Here is a 25,478-nt window from a genome sequence, read left to right on the forward strand (position 1 = left end):
GCCTCCCAACATGCAAGCCACACTCCATGCTTTTACCCTTCTTTCACAGAAGTACACAACCAGTGACGTCACAGGGCTGTTTTGGCCGCGCCAACATGGCCGCCAATTTTGATCTCAGTCTGTCAACTTCGAATGCTTAAAAATGTACTTTCCGGTATGCGTTGGTCCAAAAAAAGTACACAGCGTTTGCAAATAACGTTCAAACTCTATTATATTGCAAAAATCTCAGATATGAAAATTACGTTTCAGTAGCACTTTAAAGAATGCATGAGTTCTGTCACGCTATCACTGAATTTCTTTACCTCCTGACTGAAAACCCTAGATAGAACACAGTTTAGATAGACAGAGCTGAATAACGTATGCGCATGCGTTCGTTTTGCTGCGGAAACACGGCTTTTGAGTCGTTCGCATGGTTGATTTCCTATTCTATTGCTTCGAGGCGTCGTTTTCCCTGCCGCTTTTCTTATACAGAACAACCTCCAAAAACTTTTCGAAAATTACTCTGGAAATAGGAAAATGCCTTTGGCGAAAACAAAATTCCTCGGTTTTAAATGTCAGCCCTTATCATTTTCCACTAATTTCGCTAAATTGTAAATCTAGAACACTTGAGCCCGCGTTGTTGACCGCATACCCTCTGACGTAGCATTTCATTATTCTGCCCTGTCCCATAGATGACAATGATCTGAACCAGTTTGAGCCCGCAGTTCTCGCAGTTTCACGTGGTTTTCCCCTTAAATTGCCCTTAAGGAACATCAAAAAGGACGGTAGATGTGTTAGGCGCTTCCGATTTGTTTTTGTCTACGAAGGTTGCTGTAATTCTCATCGAAAATGTTGTGACGGAAGCTTTGAATAAGTTGAACAGGGTAAGTCGGCAGGATGAATGTTTTTTTTTACATAGAATATTCAGCTTAACTTGTGTGAAGTGTTCTTTTCTCTCGTGTTTCGGCTACGGTCATCGTTATTTAAGAGATGCCTAGTTTCATTTCTTCAACAACAAAGACCGGAACCGGGTCATGTCTCGATGATCGTTGAGGGGGGAGGGGAGGGGTTGGTTTTTACGGCGGTTCTAAAAGTAAAGACAGACCAGCATGGGCTCCCAATGTGGCTTTTGTGTTCGCGTCGCATCATTACACTAAAATTATACTTTTGCTCTCACAAGCGTGTCTTGAAGGGATTTTCCCTTTTTGTAAAAGATGATCGGAGGTTTCAATATTGTTTTCCGCAACAAGGGCTGATTGTTTTTTAGACTCCAATGTTCCCTTAATATTTGTATTAAGTTTTTAAAGTGCCCCTGAGATCAAAATTTTCGTACATCATTTTTTTTTATTTTCGTGTAAAGTGTGTCTCCTCATCAACCCTGCCAAATTTCAATCTAGTGGGAGTACCAGAAGTATTTTTTTTGGCCGTTAAATTCGCGATTTCGCGTCCGCCATTATGTAGTAAATAAACCCCTTCGGGCGGCTGGTATGTCGGCTGATAATGTCCGCGGCTGAGAGATTGTCCGAAAAATGAATATTTGGCTGAGAAGCGAAGCTTCGAGGGCAAACATGAAATTTTGAGGACAGTGGTGATCTAATGGCCAGTGGTGATCTGATGGCGAATGCGCGTGATTGACGCAAGCAAGCGAAAAAAAAAAAAACCAGCTTGGTTTCCTTCCATGTAAATAGGAGAACGGAAAAGTTGAAACTCTTGTGTTGACTATCTTTCTTTTTCACGGAAAAATCGGAGGAGAAATATCGACGCGGACGGGGTTTATTGCGTGATAACTGTCCTGTGATATTGCACCACGTCACGTAAAGTAACCAATAAAATCGCGCCAAAATTAATGGGTGGGTTATAATTGACAATGTTCCGGAAGTTGCTCGCAGGAATCAGAGGAAATGACGTCAAAGGCTCAACGCAAAAATCTCACATGACAAAATGTCAAACAAACATATCAGAATGCTTTGCTCTATTCTTACGAAAACATATACAAAATTGACCGAGAATTGATGCATAATTCAAGGCTGTAACAATCGAGAAGACCATGTTGGTGGTATTTCTCTGCATCGAAGCCTTGCAAATAGGTCAGAGCGGGATTTGTACGAACCCGCCGGGCAAACTTCGATCTTGTCGGAATATTTGTGATCTGCTCCGAAGACTTTTCGGAAGATTGTTTCGAGAGATCTGTGAACTGGATCTAGGCGAAGAATTCTTCCGGGTTCGGTGCCTACCGTTCAAAATAAGGGACAAGAAAAAATCGTTCTTAGTGCGATCTCGACGACAGGGAAGTCTATGTGATTTGTCACCCGTTTACGTGTGAGCTGATCAATAGAGAGCTTAAGCATCGGACGTTTTTGATTCACGGAAGTCAACCGGAAGTTTAAATATGAGCTTCGCAATCAGTACGCATGTGCAGACGTTTTTGACGTGAGGTTGCAGACGTGAAAGTGGGATGTTTGCCGTGCGTGTTGTTTTGCTCTGTTTCAGGACTGTCTCAGTACAAGACTGACACCATGTCTTCATTTTCAATCGTCAAATCAAACCCGTAAGTACATTGTAGGTTTCATAAGAAAGTAGTTTTTTATCTGCACTTAAACAATAACTTTTAAAAATGGGACAAAATGTGCCTAACTTCGTGTTTGGCACAAGTTTCCGCAGGTTCTGTTACTTGGTTTTGTTTGATCGTGAATTCTTTTTTGTTTGTCGCCATTCTTTTAGTTATCCTACGAGCAGAGGTTTTTTTCCAGAACAGGAAAAATACTTATATAATAGCAAGTTATCTTGCCATGTGTTTGTTTTTGTTATTAGTTGTTTTCTTTTTGTCGAGAGGTTTATGTCGTTGCCGTATTTCACGTTCAAGAAAGTGCATTAATTTCCCCGCCATTAAGCTTTTTATTTTTAGTGCTGAAATGTGATCGACTATTTTATACAGCTACTACCTACAGTAACACTCGCTTCTATCTTTTTTCTTTTATGTAGTGGGCCTATGGAATGGTCTGAACAGCACGACGTAGCACTAATGAAAGAAGTCAGAGTGCAGAATCCGTTTAAAGCAAAGAAGAAAACGAGCAACCGAGCGCAAATATGGCTGTCGATCGCAGAGGCGCTAAGTGGATTACAAGATCCGTTATTCAAGGATTCAATGACAAAATGATCAGTGCAAGATCGTTATGTTTTGCAGTGCAGCCCCTTTATTCGATATAGCATCCGTGTAGGTGTTGAAGTCACGTGGATTCAGTAGATCATGATTCCACTGACACAGTTTGTGACCATGTATATCGTAAATATAATTCATCACCGTATTTGATATCATGCTAAGTTCAGGAACCGGTCGGCCGAATCGTGCGAGCATGTCGCTATATCGGCAAGGAAACGACATTCGCCTGAGCAAAATACATAGCCCCTCTAACTTGTCGGCAGTGGTTCTCTGATTACAGTGGAAGGTGTCCGGTAGTCGAAGCGCATCAGCCAGCAGTGGAAGGTCCTTTTTTTCAACTCTAAACTCGGACTTGCACTCAGGTTCCTCGATACTCTCGATACTAAACCTCGCGTATTTTTCGTACGAAAACTCAGGGTTTTTTGACGAATTCTCTTTCAGTAATAGCAACAGTTCCTCATCTGACACCAGTCCTTGGTCATGAGCAATTAAAAGTGATTTTCTCACATCCTTTAAATACGGCATGTTGCAAATTACGGCCACATTTCCTTTGTAAACAATGACCAAAAACGTGACAACTGTGATCAGCTGTCACGTTCGTGGTGACGCAGGTGTCCAGCTTAAGTAAAAATTTCGCGCCTAAAACGCCGTTGTAGATCCAGTCTCCCCCGGTATTCTGACGTCCGTGACATCAAAAACGTCTGATGCTTAAGCTCTCTACTATCTGCCTTTAACAACTCTCTGGTAGAATACCTTACACAAAGGAAAGTAATCGGCGAACATTGTAAATAAAAACGACAAAATGGCCGAATTAAGGAATAAGATTTCTGACCTCAAAGAACTCACTTTTAAACAAAAGAGATAAAAAAAGTGTGTTCTCTGACTCTAAAAAAAGCTGGCTTTAACATCAGCGAAAGCAGAACAAACAGCTTAAGACAGATATAGCGTGGAAACACTTTCAAATGTAGGCTTGCAGCTAAGGAAACGGAGAAAGACTAAAAATTCGTAAAAAATCCCTCAAAATATCAGCCATCTGACAGTCAAGTCAGTGTGCTATCAAAGGGTCTCAAATTCATCCCAACACCCGTGACAAACGAATGTAAAATCAGGCCAACTCTTGCGAGATTTATTCGCAAGAAGAATGCATCTCCAAAACACACTTCATGAACAAAAGAAAGAACTACCTCCGTTTTATATCAAACTGAATGCCACAAGTTCAGTCATCTATTGCCCTTCAGAGCTACTTGGAAAATTGTCATAATACAACTTGCAGGGATTACTATATTTAAGCCAAAAAAATACTTTATAACGCAGTGAGGTCGCGGCTCTAAACGAGTTGAAAAAACTCTGCTTTAAAGAAGCAACTCAACAACAATCACCATGAATAAAACAGAAAAAACAGAAGAGGCCAAAGTGCAACTCGACAACAGAGTTCACTTGAAACCTCTCAAAGCACCGATAGAAAAAACCACGCAGGAAAGGGTTAATGAGATCATCGACCAAATGCATCGGGGTGGGTGTTACGAAAACTAAGACCTGAAAACATGTTCCAGCCGAGCTCGCAATCGTATAGCAGAAAACGTCATCATGACGTCAAAGGCTCAACAATCTTATGTTTAGCTTGTGACAACTCTCTTTGTTCGCTGCACAGAGAATCACAGATATTACTTTTTTGAGAACTGTTTCGTTGTCAGTCGTGAAATGTCAACTTTCTCTGACGATGAATTGTCCCAGAAATCATCTACAGCTTCTGAGGATAGTTTTGCGCCGGCAAACGATAAAATTTTTTTCCATGAGTATAGAGGTAAAGACAGAACGGCACGGTGGTCGCGTCACTTTATCACCTTCCGAACTGTATTTTTGCTTGTCGCAAGGGATTTTCCCTTTTTGTAATTGATGATCGGGTGATATATAAATTTTCTTTCGGTAATGGCTGATTGTGCATCAAGGCGGATATTGGGAGTTTGCGAAAGCCATTTCTAAGGACTAAGTCATGCCATCAAAGTATTTGCCCCAATGGGGCGTTACGAAAACTGAGACTCTCGAAAACTAAGACCTAAGACCTAAGACTAAGACCCGTCTTAGTTTTCGAGATTACGAAAAGTAAAACCTCCTAAAATCGAATCCGTCGAAATATAAAGTCAAATTGTAACCAAAACTATCTATGACCTAGCCAGAAAAGGTCAGGTCATGTGTGATGTTTAACACGTCTCGAGCAAGAGGGAAAGATTATTTCATGAAAGCGTCACGCGTTTTGTGACGCTGTGTTAAGTTACGCGAGCAACCGCTGAGAATTTGAACGCGTTCTAAGGAATAGTATGGGGAACGAAATATGGTTCATTTATAATACTAAATATTCCAAAATATGAACATTTGACACGTTAGATTGATGAAACTTACTCAATCTTTGTGTTTCCGTCGTGGTTTTTGGCGATTTCTGCTGTTTTGGGCTTGCTTTGCCATCACTGTTTTTCCGGTTATCAGACGAAACGTCAGCTGGCCCTTTCACGTTTCACGTGAAATAGCGTGAACCATGATGCTTTAGTTTCGCGTGAGCTCACGTCATGGTGGATTTAAAGACGTCTTGTATGACTTACAAGGAATGGTTTTGGTGCCCTTTTTCCGACAATTAACTTCTACTCTGTGAGAGAAAAAGTGAAGAAAATCTTGCGTATACGGCAAACGCGAAACAGTTTACTTTTGCGTAGAAACGGCAAAGTACAACCGGCAAACGTGAAAAAATGGCGGGGAAATAAGGTCACGTGGTCACTCTTTCCGTTCACGTGAAGTTAAACGTGTTGCTAAATCTCTCTAACGAAATAATCCTTCCCTTTTTCTCGAGACGTGAGCTTGGGATGCCTGTGGTTTAACCGATAAAACCGTTGATCACTTAACGATCAGGCATTCAGGTCGCAGTAGCAAGTCAATCCGCAACGAAGACAAAATCCATCTCCAGCGGAAAACCAATTTCATTACTTTTAGGATAAACAACCAAAATTATAGACCAATAAGGGTAAGGCATATTTTTAGTGTGTAATTATACGTAGATATATGGCTTTCATCCTCTTTATAAAGCCACAATGCTGATAATATATGTCTGCAAATTGTTAGAAGAAGCGGATCGTCTAGCACGCGTATGGTTGTTTTACGGATTATAGTCTTTGAACGGTCGTAAGTTGACTTTGTAGAAATTTTACAAATTAGTTTGGTGGGGGTCTTAGTTTTCGTAATGACGAAAACTAAGAGGGGTCTTTGTTTTTGAAATTACGAAAACGAAGACCCCTAAATTTACCGTTAAATTTGACCTAAACCCCGAAGGAAAAGATCGAATAGGAGATAATTTGACAGATTGGACCTATTTTGGTTACAATTTGACTGTGTATTTCGACGGATTCGATTTTAGGGGGTCTTAGTTTTCGTAACCTGGAAATCTGAGACGGGTCTTAGGTCTTAGGTCTAGGGTCTTAGTTTTCGAGGGTCTTAGTTTTCGTAACGCCCCATCGAGGCAAATACATTGATGGCATGACTTAGTCCTTAGAAATGGCTTTCGCAAACTCCCAATATCCGCCTTGATGCACAATCAGCCATCACCGAAGAAAAAATTTATATATCACCCTATCATCTATTACAAAAAGAGAAAATCCCTTGCGACAAGCAAAAATACAGTTTGAAGGCAATAAAGCGACGCGACCACTAAAGCCACCTGTAGAATCCGTGCCGTTCTGTCTTTACCTTTATTCTCATGGCAAAATTATGCCGGCGCAAACTATCCTCAGATGATTTCTGGGGCAATTCATCGTCAGAGAAAGTGGACATTTCACAACTGACAACGAAACAGTTCTCATAAAAGTAATATATGTGATTCTCTGAGTGCAGCGAACAAAGAGAGTTGTCACAAAGCTATATACTAAGCATAAGATTGTTGAGCCTTTGACGTCATGATCACGTCTTCTGCTATACGATTACAGAACATCACGGATTTTAGGAATGGCGGACGATTTTTGGACGACCTTGAAGCAATAAATATTGGTCATCGAAGGTTTGTTTTGAGTTTTTAATGGCTAAAAGGGTTTTAACTTGACCCAATTCGGCATTCTGTAAAAAAATTAGCCCAAAATAAAGTGGTCTCTTTTCGTCTCGGGGGCACTTTAAGGTCGGCACACACGAGGGGACTAGTCCCTGCGACTAGTCCGTGCGACTAGTCCCCGCGACAAGTCTTTGAAGGGTTTACACGAGGGGACCGGTAGCAGGGACTAGTCCCTTAAGGTGTTCACACGAGGGCACTCAATTGCACAAGAACATAGGAAAATTTAGAGGCAAAGATGTCTCTTAGTCTGGGGCGTTACACGAAAACAATTAAAATTTGGTAACTTTTCATTGTAGCACTATTAAACATCAGCGCAAACGAACTACACTTATTCAGTCCAATTATTCATGCTATTACGTGTTCCGTTTTTGTTTTTTTTATTTTATTTTTAACAGACACAGTCAAATAGGGTAAAAATTCCATCAAAACGGCTCCAAGACATCTGTATATGTTTACAAAACTAGAAATAGTTTTTTATTCTTCAGTTGTAGAAATCTAGAAGTCAGGGAAAATTCATCATTAGAAACTGCAATGTTTACAAATACCGGAAGTCACGCATCATACTGACCCGTGATTGGCTTATTTACCGTTTAGTCGCAGGGACTGGTCGCACAAACAGTTCACACGAAGGGACAAACATTTGTTTCATGCGACGAGTCCCTGCGACTGGTCGCACGAATTCAAACCAGTTTGAATTCGTGCGACCAGTCGCAGGAACCAAATTTTGGTCCCTGCGACCACAGAAATGTGTAGTTCACACGAAGGGACTAGTCGCATGAAACTGGTCGGTGGGACTAGTCGCAGGGACTAGTCCCCTCGTGTGTGCCGACCTTTAATGCAGAAGTTCCAGAAATATAAAGTCAAATTGTAACCAAAACTATCTATGACCTAGCCGGAAAAGCCCAGGTCATGTGTGATGTTTAACCAATAACGCCGTTGACCACATGACGATCAGGCATTCAGGTCGCAACGACATGTCAGCCCACCTAAGGGTAAGGCATATTTTCAGTGTACAATTATACGTAGGTAGTCTATGGCCTTCATCCTCTTTATAAAGCCACAATGCTGATGATATATGTCTGCAAATTGTTGGAAGAAGCGGATCGTCTAGCATCCGTATGATGGTAGTTTTTGAACAGTCGTAATTCGACTTTGTAGAAATTTTACAGATTGATTTGGTGGAGGTCTTAGTTTTCGTAAGGACGAAAACTAAGAAGGGTCTTTGTTTTCGAAATTACGAAAACTAAGACCTCTAAATTTACCGTCAAATTTGACCTAAAACTCGGTGGAAACGGATCGGACCAAGTTCAGAGTTCAGTTCGCAGTTACGTATTTTGACTCGTCCGGACTGAAATCTTCACGTATTACAGTGGAATCCCGATTTCTCCAACCCTCGGTTTCTCGAACCTCCCGATATCTCGAATCAAACCTTGTTTCCCTTGGATTTGCTTCACTTGTAATTTCACCTCCGATTTCTCGAACCAATTTCCGTTTCCCCTGGAGGTTCGAGAAATCGGGATTCCACTGTATTACCTCAGTCCGTTGAATTGACAGAAGACCAGCAACCTCCGGGTAAGAGAACTATGAACTTTTTACGAATGTAACTCTTGTCTATCTCAGGAGACAAATCACGCTTCACGCACTTCATTAATTCAAGAATCACGTTCCTCCAGGGGGTCAGTTCACGTATCACGTACTATTTTTTTCCCTAATCATGCATCACGCGTACCACGTTGGCTATTGTCCATTAAAGCCAAGACCGTTTCTTGGCAGCCAATATTGTTCTAGCTCTTATTCATCTGAGTCGTGAATTTTGAACAATCGTAATTCACAACTTAACAGATTCTACCTGCTTACTATTTATCCATGCCATTTTTTTTGTGTCTTTTCAGAGGCATTTTCACGGTTCGAAATGTTCTCTTCGTTTGTTAGAGGGGACCTTTCGGATAACCAAGTTGATTTTCTTGCCGCAGAAGGCCGAGATTATTTTCTCACGCACGGAATGATTTACAAAAACATGAGTGGAATTTTAGAGCACAGACCTTTTACTGTTCTTCCCACTCCAATTCCAAGAAGACTTTTCACTGCTGCCAGAGAAGTTCAAAAGGATTTTAACTTGCTCGTGCACAAAGCAAGCAAGGACTTCCAGTTCACGAAGGATGCACTTCTGAGGTAAACCTACTGACATCTTTATTTCAATTAGCCTAATGACTATTCCGAATCGCTCGTTTGTTTCATTATTCATGACAGTGAGTCTCAAACTCAGGGATTTACCTTTGATCGTGTTTACTCATCTTTCAGCACCATAACAGCAGATCTATTCACAGCAAGAATTTTTGCCATTTACGAGAAAACCCAGGAGCAAGGGATTGGTCAGGTGAGTACACAATTTACATCTTAAGCAAGTCTGTGGATGCATGTCTTCCACATATTGATTACTGATTGAAAGAGAGCATTTGATCATTCTAAAAATTAACTCCTTTCTTATTTTAAGGATTCCTTAGGGAAAAAAACCTCGACGATCGATGATACCCTCTTTCCATGAATATTTCATTACTCTTTAAACAAAAAACAAACACAATTTTTTTTCGAATGATAAGTTAAATTACAATTACCTTTTATTTTCTCAGCCCATTTCGTTGGGAATCTTTCGATCGGATTACATGATAGAACAAACAAGTGGTTCGCACAAAGAAGAAGAAGAAGAAGAAGAAAACTTAAACCTTTGTATCAAACAAGTTGAACTGAATACTATTTCCATAAGCGCCATTACTTCATCATGTCGTGCTTCTAGCCTACACAGGTATGACACATCATAATTTTTCATCCAAATTTTTACGTGGCACGCGCTAATGCAGTGACGTATGCTTGTGGTGAATTTGTGCTCTCTCGAAAAGCGCTTTACTTGCGGACCTTGCCATCCGGAAGTGTAAATGGGCTCTATTACTAGGATAAGATTTCCACACAGCCCCCATACTTTTGTTAAACAAAGCCGTATTTCTAAAGGCAAGTTATTGTTTTTGTCATTGTTCTCTTTATCAAAGAACTGCACATACGCTGATAAAGTATGGGGATGCACCGAAATCTGACCATAGATTAGCCTTCTAAGTATTTAAGGGAAATATAGAAGAAAAATCGTTTTACACAAAATTTCGATGTCGTCAGTTTGTGAGAAAATTTTCAAGTTGTTAAATAAATAAAAACATTGAATCTTCTTACAATTAAATCCAGTAGGATGAGCTAGAATTAGCATTTTAAATTGTCGATTGATGTATTTTTCAGGTACCAAAGTGAATATTGACGAACACTGTTTCCTAGTGATAAAAGCATATTTTTTAATCTTGGCATCAAAGCAATCGGTGACCTTATCAACAAATTTACCGTCCGCAATGAGAAATTTAATCGTTTAAGCTATCCTACGAGATGTTATTTACATAAATGAAGATGATCCAGGCCTCAATAGGCAATCGAAATCTTATTTTGCAAAATGTGCCATGGTCTGTAAGGTTAAAATCAGGTTGTTAGGGACTGCATTACGTATTTTTTTTGTAACACACTCCCAAGAACTGAATGTTAATTCTCCCCCTTAGCTACCATATATTACCTTGTTTATTAGTTACAAGAATTTGGTGTTAGATCGAGATAACTTCTACCAAAGAAGAAAGAAGAAAGTCTTAAGCACTCTAAACAACAAACGTGTCTAGTTACAATGATAAGGTTGAGATCGGACGTCAGCATTATCAGGCGCCTCTGGCAGCCGCTTCAGTCCATGTAACGATCTCACCTTCCCTCTCATCCCACCCCAGGGGAGGGCATCCACCACACAGTAATCTCGTGGGTGGGAAATTAACGTCTCCTACCCCTAACCCTGCAGGAGACGGGGCCTACGGTTTATTCGTCCTTATCCGAGAAGACTAGAATATCTATCCATTTCTTGATATTATAGAAAGGTAGCAAATTCTCCTCACTTATTTTAAGACCATGAGTATGCCGGAGTTTGAGTATTCTCAATCCCCGTTTGCTGAATAATGCATGGCTATTATGGGGAGAAGTTGCATGTTTATAACTTCTAGGGAAAAAAGATTGAGGAAATATGATTTTGAAACTGGAAGACGAAAGTGAGCCTAACAATGTAGATTTTCTCTCCGTTAAAATTGATTTTTTTTTTTTTTTACAGAAGCCACGTTATCTAAGTTGTTAACAGAAACGCCTTACATTGCAAAAAATTTTTTAAGAAATTTCTTTTGTTCTATCACTTAAGATTCATATCACGGAAAGACCTAAAAGCTGTGTACAACTTCTAAAAGCTAAGCGCACATATATGTTTTGACTTATTTTCTCTCACCCTGACGATTGATTTGTGTGATTCCAGACATCTGTTGAATCTAATCGGAGAAGATGACAAGGTGAACTGTCCTTTACTTTTATTATTATGCTTGTGTTAAGTTCAAAGACCGTTTTTTTTCTGGGTATTATTTTTGCTGCTGTCTCCATCCTTCGGGGAACTCTAAATTTGCGGTTGATATAAAAGAATGGCTTTTAACCCTATAACCCTTTGAAGTGACTGGCTTTTCATTTCTTTTTATAGTGTCACCCTTAAATTAAAGGGGAAAGTCATGAGTATACAGGAAATGATCACTACTTTAAAAAGCTCTTGATCATCAAACCAGTTGTCCTTATCATTGCCGTAGAATTGCAAAGAGGACAGTGTGGAAAATATGATGTTAGGGTGCAGAGGGTAGGGACAATAGTCAAGGCGGTGCGCGTGATTAATGATTAAGGAAAAAATTAGTTCGTGACCCGCGAAAATATCCACGAGAGGAACGTGATTCGTGAATTAATAAATGTGCGTGAAGCGTGATTCGTCTTCTGATATCGACAAGAAACATTACTGAAAACATTTTGGACTTCGAACTTGTGAGTATTAAGAGTAAAAAAAAAAGGTGTCATATCTACAGTGCTTGGACCAGAATCCGTCAATTGACATGCTATTGTTTCTTTTAAGGGTACCCTTCTTGCTAACCAGTATTCTTTTCCCCTGCTTCCTTGCAGTCAACACCTCCAAACTTTGCATTGGATGAAGTAGCTGAAGGACTCATCAAGGCTTGGGAACTATACGGGTCACCGAGGTAAAACTGATACACTTAATATTTAAACCAATAGTTTTTCAATCGGCCAGCGGTTTCAATCACATTTTAAACACGTGCCTCAGTTATTGTATCTGGCAAAGAATGATGAAATGATCCCCAGCACGCGGGGGGGGGGGGGGGGGCTACTAAATCTATGCAAGGCACATGATCAAACCATGTTATTTAAATTCGCTGAACTGAACAACGTTATATGTTTTCCTACTTCTGACAACGTTTTACTTTGTATCTCTTCAGTGCTGTTATCATGTTTATCGTTCGTCCCGATGAAGTAAACGTGTATGTCCAAAGGATTCTGGAATACAGCATCAGAAACAAGTAAAAACTTAGCAGATAAAACGCTTTCCCATTCAGTGTCAAGTAACCAGAGTAAGAGTGATCACCAGAGCCAATCAGGGCAAAGAACGTCATTACAAACAACCATAAATAAGCTCAATGTATATTGAACGATCTCAAGCGAAGGAAACTCGAATAACTGGCTACAGTGAAGTGAAACAAAAGGAACGGAATCCGTGATTATTTTTGCTCTCGAACAGTGCCTTTTCCTATGATTCAAGTGGAAAGATCGCCATCTATTGACACGAAAATGTCTAAGATATTGCGTACATCATTTATTGGTTGATGTCTGGATCTCAAGGCCGGGAAAGGGGGGGGGGGGGGTATTGTGAACTATTTTGGCTAATAAGCAAAATATGACTTTATCTCTATTCTTGCAGAAACAGAACTGTAAAAGTTATCAGACGAAGTTTGACCGAAGTTTTTACCCAAAGCGAAGTACACGGCGACAAATCTCTCTTTGTGTAAGCAAGTTTGCGTTTTTTTTTCGTCCTAGATTTCGTTTTCTGTTCAGCAACTTATTGACAGTACCTCTTGGTTCACTAACAAAACGACTGAGAACTGATTCACTAGTTAACTCCCTACGTATCAATTAAATGAATGTCTCCCTGACATGCTGACTGGGTGACTGAATATTTACTCGAAGACTGCATGATAAAATACTTATCGATTCGGTGTAAAATACTGAATCATATTTCTTATGCAAAGTATGTTTCAAAGTCCTCCTTTCTCAGGGTTCGGTTGATAAGACGACAAATGTAAATTGTAATTCCAAGATCGAGCGAATATTATCTGCTGTCAGCAGTACCTAGATATGATCATGTTTTAAATGGTGACATATTCTTATTTTTAATAGGGATGGACTTGAGGTTGCCGTAGCCTACTTTAGAGCGGGTTACACACCCGTTGATTACCCTAGTGAGGACGTAAGTGCCTTTGCTGACTCTATTGTAAAACCTTAGATAAGTAATTTTCTAGAAACTTTTTCCGAAGGGCAAATTCCCATGAAACTAGCCCGGTGAAAAAATTCTCCCGCTATGAAAAGCAAAGATGTTATAAAGAATTAGTGATAAATTGCAAAGAAAACGCTCATCTGAGTTTCTGAGAGGCTCATGTATGTGTTCTCTGATTAAGTACATGTTGATATTCTGACCCAGGAATGGTCAGCTCGTTTGACAATCGAGTTGTCTCGTTGCGTTAAATGTCCGACGGTGGCTTATCAGTTGATGGGAACCAAGAAGATGCAGCAAGTATTTGCTGAACCTGGAGTTTTAGAAAGGTAAAAGGCACCGCAGAAATAACGGTTTAACTATCGTGATCACCAAGGCACGATCTTTCAAATTTTTCCTTGTCAAACAGGGTGGGGTGGTTGGGTTAGAGAGTTCCACCAGGATACCGGTAACCTGGTTAGCCCCCCTCCCCTCCCCCCATAGGAACACATTGTAGTTTTACTCGGAGAAGATTGATGGGGTGAGAACTCGGAAACTGAGCCAGCCCCGATTGATTGGGTTCATCCTATGAATAGACCCCTAACCCTTTAAAGACCTCTACACCCACACATTATAATACATATTTTACTTACTGTTCTTTATACATGTACTGAAAAGGAGAGGCTATTTTACAATCAAGGGCCTCTTTTGTTAGTGATCGTTTCCTTTATTTTCGTGACCTTAATATCTGATTTAGGGGACAAACTGGAAGGAGATATCAAATGCTAGTTACTCCGAGGGATTTAAGAGTCTATGAACTCCAGCTGAGTTCAGTTTATGACTTCATATTTCATATTTTGTGTAGGTTTTTGCCGAATAGAGAAGCAGTCGACAGAGTAAGAGCAACATTTACTGGATTATACACTCTTGATCCGGTAAATAAATCTCTGCACTTAATGCCAGGAATCTTACCTGGCGTGTGAAGGAAGAATATTAATGATCAGACTTGGCTAAGGAATGGCATACTTATGTCTCTCCTCCAGGGGAGGACATCCATCACACAGTAATCTCGTGCGTGGGAAATTAACGTCTCCTACCCCCAACCCAGCAGGAGCCAGACGGAACCTCCATTTATTCGTCCCTATCCGAGAAGACTAGAATATCTAAACCATTTCTTGATGTTATTATAGAAAGGTAGCGAATTCTTCTCAATTATTTTAAGACCTTGAGTGTTGGTCCGGTCGTTGCTCGAACCCTCGACCTCCCGCACAACAGTCCAGCGCACTATCCATTGAGCTAATCTGCGGTGAACTGAGACAGGGTGTGGACTAAATCTGTAGTTGCACTTGTCTACCGACATAATGAGTGTTCGTATGTGTAGGTTTGCATTTAAAGCATGCAGTTTCAAGTCTCCTCGTTATGTATTGCTTTTAATGTCAGTAAAGGACATACCCCAGTTAGCCCAATGGATAGTGCGCTGGACTGTTGTGCGGAAGGTCGAGGGTTCGAGCCCCGGCCGGACCAACACTCAAGGTCTTAAAATAATTGAGAAGAATTTGCTACATTTCTATAAGAATATCAAGAAATGGTTAGATATTCTAGTCTTCTCGGATAGGGACGAATAAATGGAGGTCCCGTCTCCTGCTGGGTTGGGGGTAGGAGACATTAATTTCCCACGCACGAGATCACTGTGTGATGGCTATCCTCCCCTGGGGTGGGATGGGTGGGTTTACTGGGCCCGCAGTAATTGGCGCAAGCTTTTGCGGTGTCCCTGCCGGTTGGCGAAGCTAAATAAACTAATAAACTAAACTAAACTAGCTGAAATGGCATGCAGTCTATGGAAACTTTTCATATGGTACGTAGAGTGAACTATTAAAATCTTATAATGTGCTAATTTCTCGAACCTATTTCCTACCGGGTTGAAAATTTTATTCCCTATCTCTAAATTTCAGGGACCATCGGGAGATCACAATGTCAAGTGCTGTCTTCAAAAAGTGGAAAGGTTTGTCATGAAACCTCAGAGAGAAGGAGGAGGTACGTACGTCTTATTTAAGAAAGCCGAATAAGAAAGAGATGAAAAATATTACAACAGCTTTGAGCTCTCCTGTTCACTTTGAGAAATGCAAAACTAACACCTAGGTTTGTCTGAATTGGAAAAAAAATGAAGCATTTAGTTTAAATGTTTTTATTTGAATATCGCCCACAAGAAGTAATCAAAAGGTAAAAAATACGGCTTATTCAATATGTTAATTTGTGTCGATACCTGCTCATCCCATGACAACATCATTGACGCAGAAAACTCGCATGAAAATGACCTCAGCTACTGAAGTTGGTTGCCGATGAGCAAACCCTTTACTTTTAAAATGAGCTGGAGGATCGAAATTCAAATGTGAAAATTACAATGATAGTTATTAAGTTTTGATCGTGGTTAGATACCAGAACGTTTTTCTTCCTCTCACGGCTTGCAATTTACGCGACTTTCCAAGCTTTTATATTTAACAATTATTCGCTGAAGGCGAGGTGAATATCGTCGAATAATCCCCGAGACGAAGTCGAGGGGATTATTCGACAATATTCACCGAACCTGAGGTGAATAATTGTTTTAGTATAATTTCAGAGCTGAACAACAGAGAAGTTTCTAAAATCATAACATTTTAGTAACATTTATTAACATTTTATTTTAACATTTTATATAAACCGCGTGGAGCGGTTTATATAGCGTCTTATTATATGGCTGTGTTTCACAAGGACTGGGAACTACCGAATTTACGAATTTGATTGACTGAAATCAATATTGAAAGCGGTCTAGATTTTCCCATCCAGACCGGCATCTAGACCGGTCTAGAAAAAAAGGTACAAAGTATATAAAAAATTGGCATACAAGACACAGCCATATAATAAATATCTTATTAACCGAGCTAGGTCGGTCTGTATGGGAGAATCTTGACCTCGGTCACTAGTACAGACCTCACTGCGTTCGGTCTTTACTGGCGACCTCGGTCAAGATTCTCCCTTACAGACCTCCCGCTCGGTTAATAAGAACTAAATACAAGGAACCGCTCTACCAATCAAATTGCTGGAAACTCTTTGCTCAGCTCTGAAATTATACTAATATGCTGTTAATTACACATAACAAACAGAAAATGAGGAAGAAGGGATCAGTTTTAGACATACTTCTGAAAGTCTGCTTCAGTATTCAAACAAGAATGACAGGTTATCAAGTGTCTGTGAGAGTGACAAGGTTCTTTCCACTGCAGGTAATCTCATCTACGGGGAAGATATCCGGCACACCCTTCAAAGCAATCCTGAAAAGCGTGCTCAGTATATTCTGATGGACCGGATTCAGCCTGCTTGCATCAACAAAAACTTTGTTGTTCGTCAGGAGTCTATAAAACCAGCTGAAATTATCTCTGAACTGGGAATTTTTGGCATTTTTCTCAGGTAAGCATCGGTTTCAATGTAATTCAAATTTTCTGTGTCGCTGGGACCATTTTCAGTTTCAGGAGAATGTGTAAGAAAACCCCTTGGATACCTCTGTTTAAAATTGTTGTCTGTTTTTTCGGCCACCCTAGCCCTGATCCGACCGTTTTCAACGCTGGTCTTTTGTTCCTGATTGAAACCTTCTACTTATTTGCATTTTAGTCTTATTCGGCGAACAAAGATAAAACAAGACTTTCCAATGTTAGGAATTTCTCAACACAAACTGCTGCACCGTTTTTTTCATATTTAACTCTTGTTGGCTTCCTTACCATAAGTCAATTCTATTGACTACGCCAGTAAAATCTGTTTGAATAAGTAGAAGCGCTTCTTGATTGTTTCTCATAAGCGGTCACAACTGCTAATAAAATCATAGGTTAACAACGTGAGGGGCCAATAAATACTTAAAGTAAACGCATTCAGTGCTTTAAGCGCGAGAAAACGTGTAGTTTTAAATCTGATCGGTCAAGAAAGTGACGCAACCCTCTGGACCAATAATGCAGTGTGATGATGCAAAATCAAACCAATTGCTGTCGACGTCCGATTGAAAATTCTCAAATAGCGACTTGCCAATCAAAGACTAACAAGCTTTTTTTCTGCTGTTTTAGTCGGGGAGATGAGATACAAGTCAACAAAGATGGAGGCTTCCTTCTCCGAAGTAGACCATGGGATAAGTTAGAGGTGATAAGTCTTCACGGAGAAGGCGCCTACAGCAGTCCATATTTGGTAGACTAGAATGCACCTCACTAAATGCGAAAAAAGCGAATAGATGCTAAAGACCACTTTCATAAATAGCTGCCGGATCGATATTCTTTTGTCCAAATTTAATTTAGCCCTTCTGGCCTCGTTCTCCAGTACAAAATTCAAATGAATACATTATCTCAAGCGAGGCCACTAGGGCTAATTTGAATTTAAACAAAAGAATATTAATCCGGCAGCCATTTAGGAAAGTGGTCTATGCTGTGTGTGTCCTGTATGTAATCGATGTCATATATCGTCAAGATGCAGTAAGAATTAAAAAAAATGGCCCAGGAATCGCAGTCGAGTATGTTACTGATCTTCTTATCAAGGTAGTTTTCTCCGGCCCTAACAATTTGTCCGTAAAAAAAAAAGGGCTGGTCTGACCTCATTGTCATGTAGTGATATACCTCTCGACTTTTTATTTGAAGGATTTGGAGAGGTTGGATATCTGAAGTAAAATTCTTTTTTCCCGCTGGGCGGATCCAGGGGTGGTTCGGGAGGTTCGGTCAAACTCCCTAAATTTTCCCTCAGAACGCTGGAAATCATGTTCCCGAGGACCTAATTTTCAACATCTCGGACCACTCCGGAGGGGGACAATTCTCCGAACCCCCCTTGACTAAATCCTGGATCCGTTCCAGGCCCGATCCCTTTGCTGAGGAGAACTGTCGAAGGGGCTGGTTAATCATTTGAATGCGAGAGGCGAAAATAAGATTAAATATTATCCCTTTGAAAAGATGTTTGTCTTTGACAAAAATGCTTAAATGGAAAGAGCGCGAAAACTACTTTGAATTTGATTTTTCTTGGTAATGCTCAGCCTTTAGCGCTGGGTGCTCATCGCTGGGGTTTGAGTGCCTTCCTTTTTAGCGCGGATTGATACACGCTAGTGGTTGGATTATGAATAGCGAGCCAAAGAAAAAACCAAGAAGGACGTATTCATAACGGGTTTGATATACGAACAATTTTTATTTCCATTTTTGGTAAATGCAAGTTTTATGTTTTATGCGACTTTTCCAATTTTTGGTTTACAAATAGACTTTAGTCGCAAGTTAACTTAACGACTATGATATTTTTACTGGAGTAAACCAAAACAGTTTATGATTATCCAGATTTTCCCACCGCAAACCGGTAAAATATTGACAACCTCAACAACGGCAAATGAAACGGAAACAATGAGAGAGATAGCATGCATTTTTTTAAAAAAAGTTAAACAGCGCGATAATTACTCTCTGGAGGTATGCTTACCACAAAAAAGAACAATTCAACCCACAATCTTAGACGTAAAAGCTGCTAAAGGCCCATGATAAACACTGAACGTTATAAGAACACATTTGTAAATAAATTTATCTTTAAATACAACCTTTTAGGATATTTTATGTCAGATACATGTAACTACTTTTTCACATTTTTAATCTTTATATTCTATTGTAATTTAGCTGAACTTTAAATCTTTTTATCCTGTACCATTAGATATGTAATGAGCAATGAAGACAACAAAGACAATAAAGACTTTATTGTAAGTTCCCTTTCTACAATTAACAAAACCAGTTTATTGTTTATTCTATTGTTTTATCATGAGGGAAACCGAGGGAGCTGTTTTCTCTTCCTTTCCGAGCTCAGATGGCGATACTATTTGGAATACGCTTTGGTAAAAGGTATGGGTACGGGACACGAAGTTTTGCGTTTCGCGCCTTAATTTCAGCGGATATGCCCTTCAGTTTCCTCTGGAATGCTGCAATGGCGGCTTTGGCAGGCTCGTCAATGAATAGCTCTTCAGGGTAGTCACCAATGAATTTCTGTCAATTAGAGGAAAAAGATAATGAGTGGTTTTAAAGTAGGACGACCTGCAATAAAAAACAACAACAACAACAAAAAAAACAAAACAAAAAACCTTAAAACAGGCACATGATAACATCAACTTGATTCTGAAGATACTGATGGTTTTGCATCGTTTGTTGGTGAAGCACTCATGCGTACCGGTCACTTGCTTTTTGAAGTGTGTCCCGTTTACACAAAGTTTGCTTCATCTCTAGAGGTGACCTCAACTGATACAAGAACAAAGGGGATAATTTTTTTTAGGAAATTGTAGTGCTTCGTCGGCGAAGAGTATCACAAGATAATTTTTTTTTCAACTAAAGCTTACATGTTGAGCATTAGCCTTCTGGACGAAGGGCTAACGCGCTAGAAACTGTCGATGGTGGCCTGTTCATATTATCGACTCTGTTAAGAAAACCAAATTACCTCAACTGGTACTGTTGAACAAGATCGCGAGTTAAGCACAAAAGTCATGTATTACTGTACCTCGTCACTAAAAATACGGGTAAGGCCGTACACCGTGGCGATGGTGAGCGAAGACTGGTGCTTGGTAGGCAGGGATTTCATGAGGTCTGCTTGCCCCACAACTCCTTTCTTGGTCGGTGGTGGTTGACGCATGATTGTTGGAGAATTTTGGTGGGAAGCCATATACATCCATCTGGGAGAAGTTAACTGCTGCATTCTGGCAGGCGCAGGTGAAGATGATGGAGGTCAAGAATTCGTACAGCTGGTCACAACTGGTGAAGGATACTGGGGCACCATGGTTTGTATGGCCTGCTTTATTTGGATAGCCATTGTCATGCAGATCCTTGACCCAGTTCTGGAGCTCGTGGTCCTGTAACAACAATGATACGTTGAGTTTTATTTGGATGAACAGCAAGACAATGATAATGCGAAAGGAAGAACATAACCAAAGTGATATACCAATGTCCAAATATTCACCCGTCATTTCACAACGTTTTTTCGAATTTATTCAACATCCCTTACAGGATCATAAGGCTTGTACACAAATCGAAAGAGCGATCTATCTTTTGATTATGTAATTTACTTCAGTTTATGATTACCTCCTGAACCTCAGCATCAGAGTGATAATAGCCAGACAGAATCTCCTTGACGTAGTCTGCGATGGCTACCCAGAGCTTTAAAGAGTCTTCGCGGTAGTGGAAGTTGGGCAGTTTTTTAGGATCATCCACTCCTCTGTCCTTTAGTACTTGTGGTAGGATGTACGAGGGCCAGGTACTGCTGCTCTTGTAGAATTTCTCAAGGAGGGTGAAATGCCCTGGTAAAAGCAACGGGACACATATGCATGGCACAATGACTCTTTTCTTTAAAAGCCAACTGTTGTTTGTACTTTGTAGAACCAGCCTCAATAAGGCGCAGAGTAATGTAGAGGGGGGGGAAGGGGGGTGGGGGTAGACAAGAAAAATTGTTTAAATTTATAGGAGTAACCGTCAACTGGATTGTTGAGAGACCTGGTGAAATTATGTTCCATTTCTTGTATTTTCAAAGGAACAATTTATACCAGAAATTTGGTTATTTGACTTCCAGGAAGACAGATTGATGTTATTAACTATAGTTTTACTTCCTCCACCGACAGTCATGACACTATCGACCACTCCACCTTCCACGATCAGGGCCTCTCTGCCAAGAGTGTTGATGGCAAGAACTCCTCGGATATGAGGGGCCAACAATTTCCAAATGGGGTGGATTGTGGGTAATTGTCTGTAACTGGCTACGGCAATGGGTTCCATGAAGAGATGAGTGCGGAGAAGATGGGTGACTATCTAAATAACACAGACACAAATGGCATGAAATGTTATTTTGTAAAAAGCAGCATTTTTTAGGCATCGCTCTTGTTGCTCAGATAACCTATTCTGCGTGTAGACGTGTTTTTTACCTTCTTGATCATACCACTTTATGGAGTGTTCATTTTTCGAGTTTTTTAGAGGCAGTCCATGGAACGCAACGGTCAAAAGTCGGGCATGTGCAAATCGATCAACTTTAACCACGCGCCAATCTTTCCGCGTAAAAACATCTGGGGGGGGGGGGTAACATCCCAAACGCAGGCTAGGATTTGTGCCGTCTCAGATGATTTGATTTGAATCACACGCGATCTCTATAGATTCTCCATGTTTGATACAGTCTCTTACCTGATGAAACTGAGAGTCAGAGTTACGCAGCCACAGCTTGGCACAGGTCCAGTCCATCTCGGAATCGTTTGGGGTTCATATAGGGATTTCATCTTGTGGTTCCTGATGGAACTGAATTGCTATTGGTACCAGGTCTCCGTTGCCTTTGACGTAAAAGAGGCCCAGGCTTGCGCATATGTATCTCCTTTCTAGATCGGGTTGGTCCTGCCCGTAGTGCGGAATATCCTCCAAGATCTTATAATCCACCATGTAAATACGGCCATCCTAGGTAATGAAACCTACAATATTTCTCAATACTGCCCTATGACAATGAACTGAGCTAACCTCAGGAATTTCGTAATTTTTTCAAAGGCTGCTATTATTTGCATGCGGATTTTTCTTTTTTTTTAACAAAAGAAATTTTTACCGCCATGGCTTTCTCCAAAGTGTCCCCACTGTCCAGTAGGTTACCAACTAACTCTTGTGTGACGGGAAAGTGGGGTGGCAGCTTTGTGCACCTCATGAGGGAGTCAGGACTACAGCCATTGAGAAACTGGGATCCAAAGAAGCGGTCTTCTTTCCAGTAGTCTGCAGCTACTGGAACTTCTCCAACAAACCTAGTAAATGCCTAATGAAGTAATTGTAAAATATATAAGACTATTGCGTCACTAGGCATGATATGGAAAAGTGTCACTTGGCCATACGACAACCCCCCCGTCAGCGATAAACAGACTTAAGGGAATACTCATTATTTATCGTCAGGAGGAGGGAGGATCACATGGTTTTCAGGAGGAACTGGGAGGGGTCAGTCGTCGCCAGCAGAGTAAGAAGGGAAACTAATAAGATTGACAGCCAATGAACTACCAATGAGAGGGGGGGTGGTTATTATAATATCACATAGTACATTGGTGGTATCAGGAAAATTGTATCGTGACACACAAAAAAATCTAACCCTCATTCCCCCTCCCAGGGAAAACAATGACCGATCCCTAATAGCATCTTGTTTTCTTACTCAACGTCCCCCTCTCTCAATATTAAGGATAGACTTTATAATGGCCCCTAAAATCCACCGGCTTAATAAGCTGATTCATATCAGAAAGAAATATCAATCATGGGAATCATTTTTCTGTACTACTTTGATGGTATCGGCCGAACCAAAATTGTCTTTAAATGAGTGTCAATCAGCAAAAACCTTGCGGTATTCATCGAAGTCGTCCCACTGGTCAAAAATATTGAACAAGTGTACAAGACCCAGATTGAGGAGTGCGTTTTTCGCGGCTTAAAAAAGGTCATAGGAAGCTTCCTCGGTAAACTGCACGTCCTTAGGAAGATTCTTGACTACAGATGCTTTCACGTAGCCTGGCAGATCCTTGTACTTCTCATCCAGGCCTCACTCATACAGTGCCCTCCTCTCCTTAAGCTCGGCTTGACGTTGACTTTTCACTGCTGGATGTTACTCATCCGTTGATAGTTTAGCTGAAAAAAGACACGCATCAGTATTAAGGTCGATGCACAAACGCATAAACACACACACACACACACACACATACACACACACACATACACACACACACACACACACACACACACACACACACACACACACACACACACATATTGGACGACCAGGCCGATTTCTTTTATAAAGGTGTGAACTTGGAGAGAGACGAAGTTATGGCTATCTTACCTTTTCCTTCAAAGAGAGTGACCTCACTCTCTACCCAACGATTGCAGGGAAAATCATAGGTGACGTTCTTAGTTTTGATCGTCACTCTGTTGACGAACCAATCACTTTTGTACCCACCACCATCACTTTTTAGAGTGATCATTAAAAGCTCGCCAACATCTTTGGTGGTTATGTAGTAGTCGTCCTTCTGTCCAGCTTCGAAGTCATTATGGAACCATTTGTCTAAAGAAAGAGGGTTTGTTTCGCCGTTGCTACCTAAGATGACATTTTAAACATACATTAGGGTAATTAATTGCTCAAATGTTCACGGCCGCTTAGTTTAACACAGTTAAAAATAATTTTTCAAGTCATGAATCGATAATTCAATAAGTCGTGATAATTATGAAACTAGCCCCCATTTCTCCGCTACCACTGGGACAACCACTCCGACGAGATATGCAGCTATAAGGTCCCATTTTATCAAGGGTATTTTCCAAACACGCGAACCACTACAGTTGGAAACCTCAAACGTAACAATTCCACTGCTTTACTTAACTTCATAGCGAGAGGAAAAAGTTCACTTTGAGGGAAATCTACTGAAATGAAAACAGTGAGGAAATTCTAAAAGTGTACCCCTCACCTGAGGTGCATTTTTCTAAACTGACGCGACACCTTGAAATTTGGAATTTTTCAAGAAAGTACTAATGCCCAGACTAAAAGGGCCCATGAGTTCTCTTTGGTTCTTCTTTGTTTCGATATGGAAACCTGACGAGAGCAAGGTGTCAGGGTAAGTTACCTTTGATTATAATTGACACTGATGCAGCCGTTGCAGCCCCCCCTGCGGTTTTCCGTAATGACAGTAATTATATATTCTGACGTCAACTGTTCGTCTCCTGAAATTGACAGAAACTATATTCAAGAAATATTTATGTCAATCTACATACGCTTTTTAATTAGTATACATGCGAATCTCTATTAATGCAGATCCTTTTGAGGGAAGATAGGAACAGATAAGCGAAGTTTTTGCATCTTCGGGTATGTATTTGCTGCCATATCCATAAATACCGGTCTGGGAACTCAACATGTAAACTTGTTCATGCGTCTTCCCTTGTTAAATCCTTTTTGTGATGTAAATTGTTAAAACTCTCGATCGATGCAATAAGTTTATGGATCGCCGAGAGCATTATATGGCAACATAGGTTTTTTCAAATGTTTTTTTTTTCACTCAATTTAATTTTTTCACCGATATATTTAGATAGTGAGTACGAATTTGTACGCCAGACAATTTAAAAGACATTTGCAACAACTGAGAAAGCTAATTCACGATCGAGTTTTTATCACAAAATCATAACCTGTGTTTAAATTTCCTTTGGTTTTGGAAAATGTCCGTACAATTCCATGCTTTCTTAAAACGAAACCTTAGTTCCAAAGGTCACCTGCTGCTTTTCGATTATGTTTTCTTTTATCAAAGATTTTTTCTTTTTTATAACAAGAATGGGTTTCTATGGAATTCTTGCCTTAATTTCTTTAAGTTTTAAGGAATCATTACCAAAACAGGAATTCGTAAAGGTAATCTCACGGGGCCGAGTATATCAAAGGTTTCTTTTAAACGTTACATAAAATGCCTTCGTCGATACGCGACGAGGACGATTTCTGCAACATTTGAAAACAAAAGTGATATAAATCCTCATTTTTACCAGGAAATATGCGACTACTTTTTGTTAAATATAAAGGAAAAAAGTTCATTTATTAAGAAGGTCAAAAACCAAAGAGAAGAGACCAAAGAAGTTATCAATATCAAGCAACTTTTTCTGGGGCAATTTACCAAAATTCATGAAAAAAAAAAAGAAAAAAAAAAACCTCGGTCTCAGCCAATCAGCATTTAGTAATTTTGCCCTTTATGTTACGAGAAAAAATCATACTGCTTGCACAGCTTATGAATTCTCTCTCTAAAAACAAACATACCTGTAGTCAATATTAACTTTTTGTACCTTTTGCAGTTGCCTACAACGCAT

General features: G+C 40.2%; 1 protein-coding gene, 1 long non-coding RNA gene and 1 pseudogene across 8 annotated transcripts; 2 read left to right on the forward strand and 1 right to left on the reverse strand.

The window, feature by feature from the left end:
• The first annotated feature begins 678 nt into the window (after positions 1-678).
• On the forward strand, positions 679-19,363 carry LOC111326884 (glutathione synthetase-like). 6 transcript variants are annotated; one of them, XM_088752108.1, is made up of 15 exons: positions 6,033-6,152; positions 7,108-7,178; positions 9,200-9,398; positions 9,528-9,603; positions 9,857-10,029; positions 11,599-11,632; positions 12,279-12,355; positions 12,611-12,691; positions 13,090-13,173; positions 13,566-13,635; positions 13,867-13,988; positions 14,504-14,573; positions 15,591-15,672; positions 16,896-17,079; positions 17,724-19,363. In XM_088752108.1, the coding sequence occupies exons 3-15, from the start codon at positions 9,229-9,231 to the stop codon at positions 17,848-17,850; spliced, it is 1,350 nt and encodes a 449-aa protein (XP_088608234.1). In that variant the 5' UTR covers positions 6,033-6,152; positions 7,108-7,178; positions 9,200-9,228; the 3' UTR covers positions 17,851-19,363. The 6 variants fall into 6 exon arrangements, with proteins under 6 accessions (XP_088608236.1, XP_088608234.1, XP_088608233.1 ...); XM_088752110.1 differs by lacking the exons at positions 6,033-6,152; positions 7,108-7,178 and adding an exon at positions 679-863; XM_088752107.1 differs by lacking the exon at positions 7,108-7,178.
• On the forward strand, positions 2,369-3,284 carry LOC148734737 (uncharacterized). The gene is made up of 2 exons (XR_015998427.1): positions 2,369-2,527; positions 2,962-3,284. It is a non-coding gene; the product is annotated as an uncharacterized LOC148734737 (long non-coding RNA).
• Positions 19,364-19,379: 16 nt separating the features above from the next.
• LOC111326882 (allene oxide synthase-lipoxygenase protein-like) lies at positions 19,380-25,478 on the reverse strand (annotated as a pseudogene). Its single transcript, XR_015998582.1, has 10 exons — positions 25,429-25,478; positions 24,104-24,135; positions 23,485-23,739; positions 22,990-23,075; positions 22,225-22,425; positions 21,819-22,082; positions 21,251-21,452; positions 20,733-20,947; positions 20,155-20,503; positions 19,380-19,649 (listed from the first exon to the last, which is right to left on the reverse strand). The product of XR_015998582.1 is annotated as an allene oxide synthase-lipoxygenase protein-like (transcript).

The sequence above is a fragment of the Stylophora pistillata genome, chromosome 3 (assembly GCF_964205215.1).
Source record: "Stylophora pistillata chromosome 3, jaStyPist1.2, whole genome shotgun sequence".
In the NCBI taxonomy this organism is placed as follows: domain Eukaryota; kingdom Metazoa; phylum Cnidaria; class Anthozoa; order Scleractinia; family Pocilloporidae; genus Stylophora; species Stylophora pistillata.

What these genes read in the sequence shown, in the direction of transcription:
- LOC111326884 (XM_088752105.1), top strand. Translation starts at nt 9,139, where the DNA reads ATGTTCTCTTCGTTTGTTAGAGGGGACCTTTCGGATAACCAAGTTGAT. An exon ending in TAATCGGAGAAGATGACAAG is followed by an intron (nt 11,633 to 12,278) that starts GTGAACTGTCCT and finishes GCTTCCTTGCAG; the next exon opens with TCAACACCTCCAAACTTTGC. An exon ending in GGCGACAAATCTCTCTTTGT is followed by an intron (nt 13,174 to 13,565) that starts GTAAGCAAGTTT and finishes TATTTTTAATAG; the next exon opens with GGATGGACTTGAGGTTGCCG.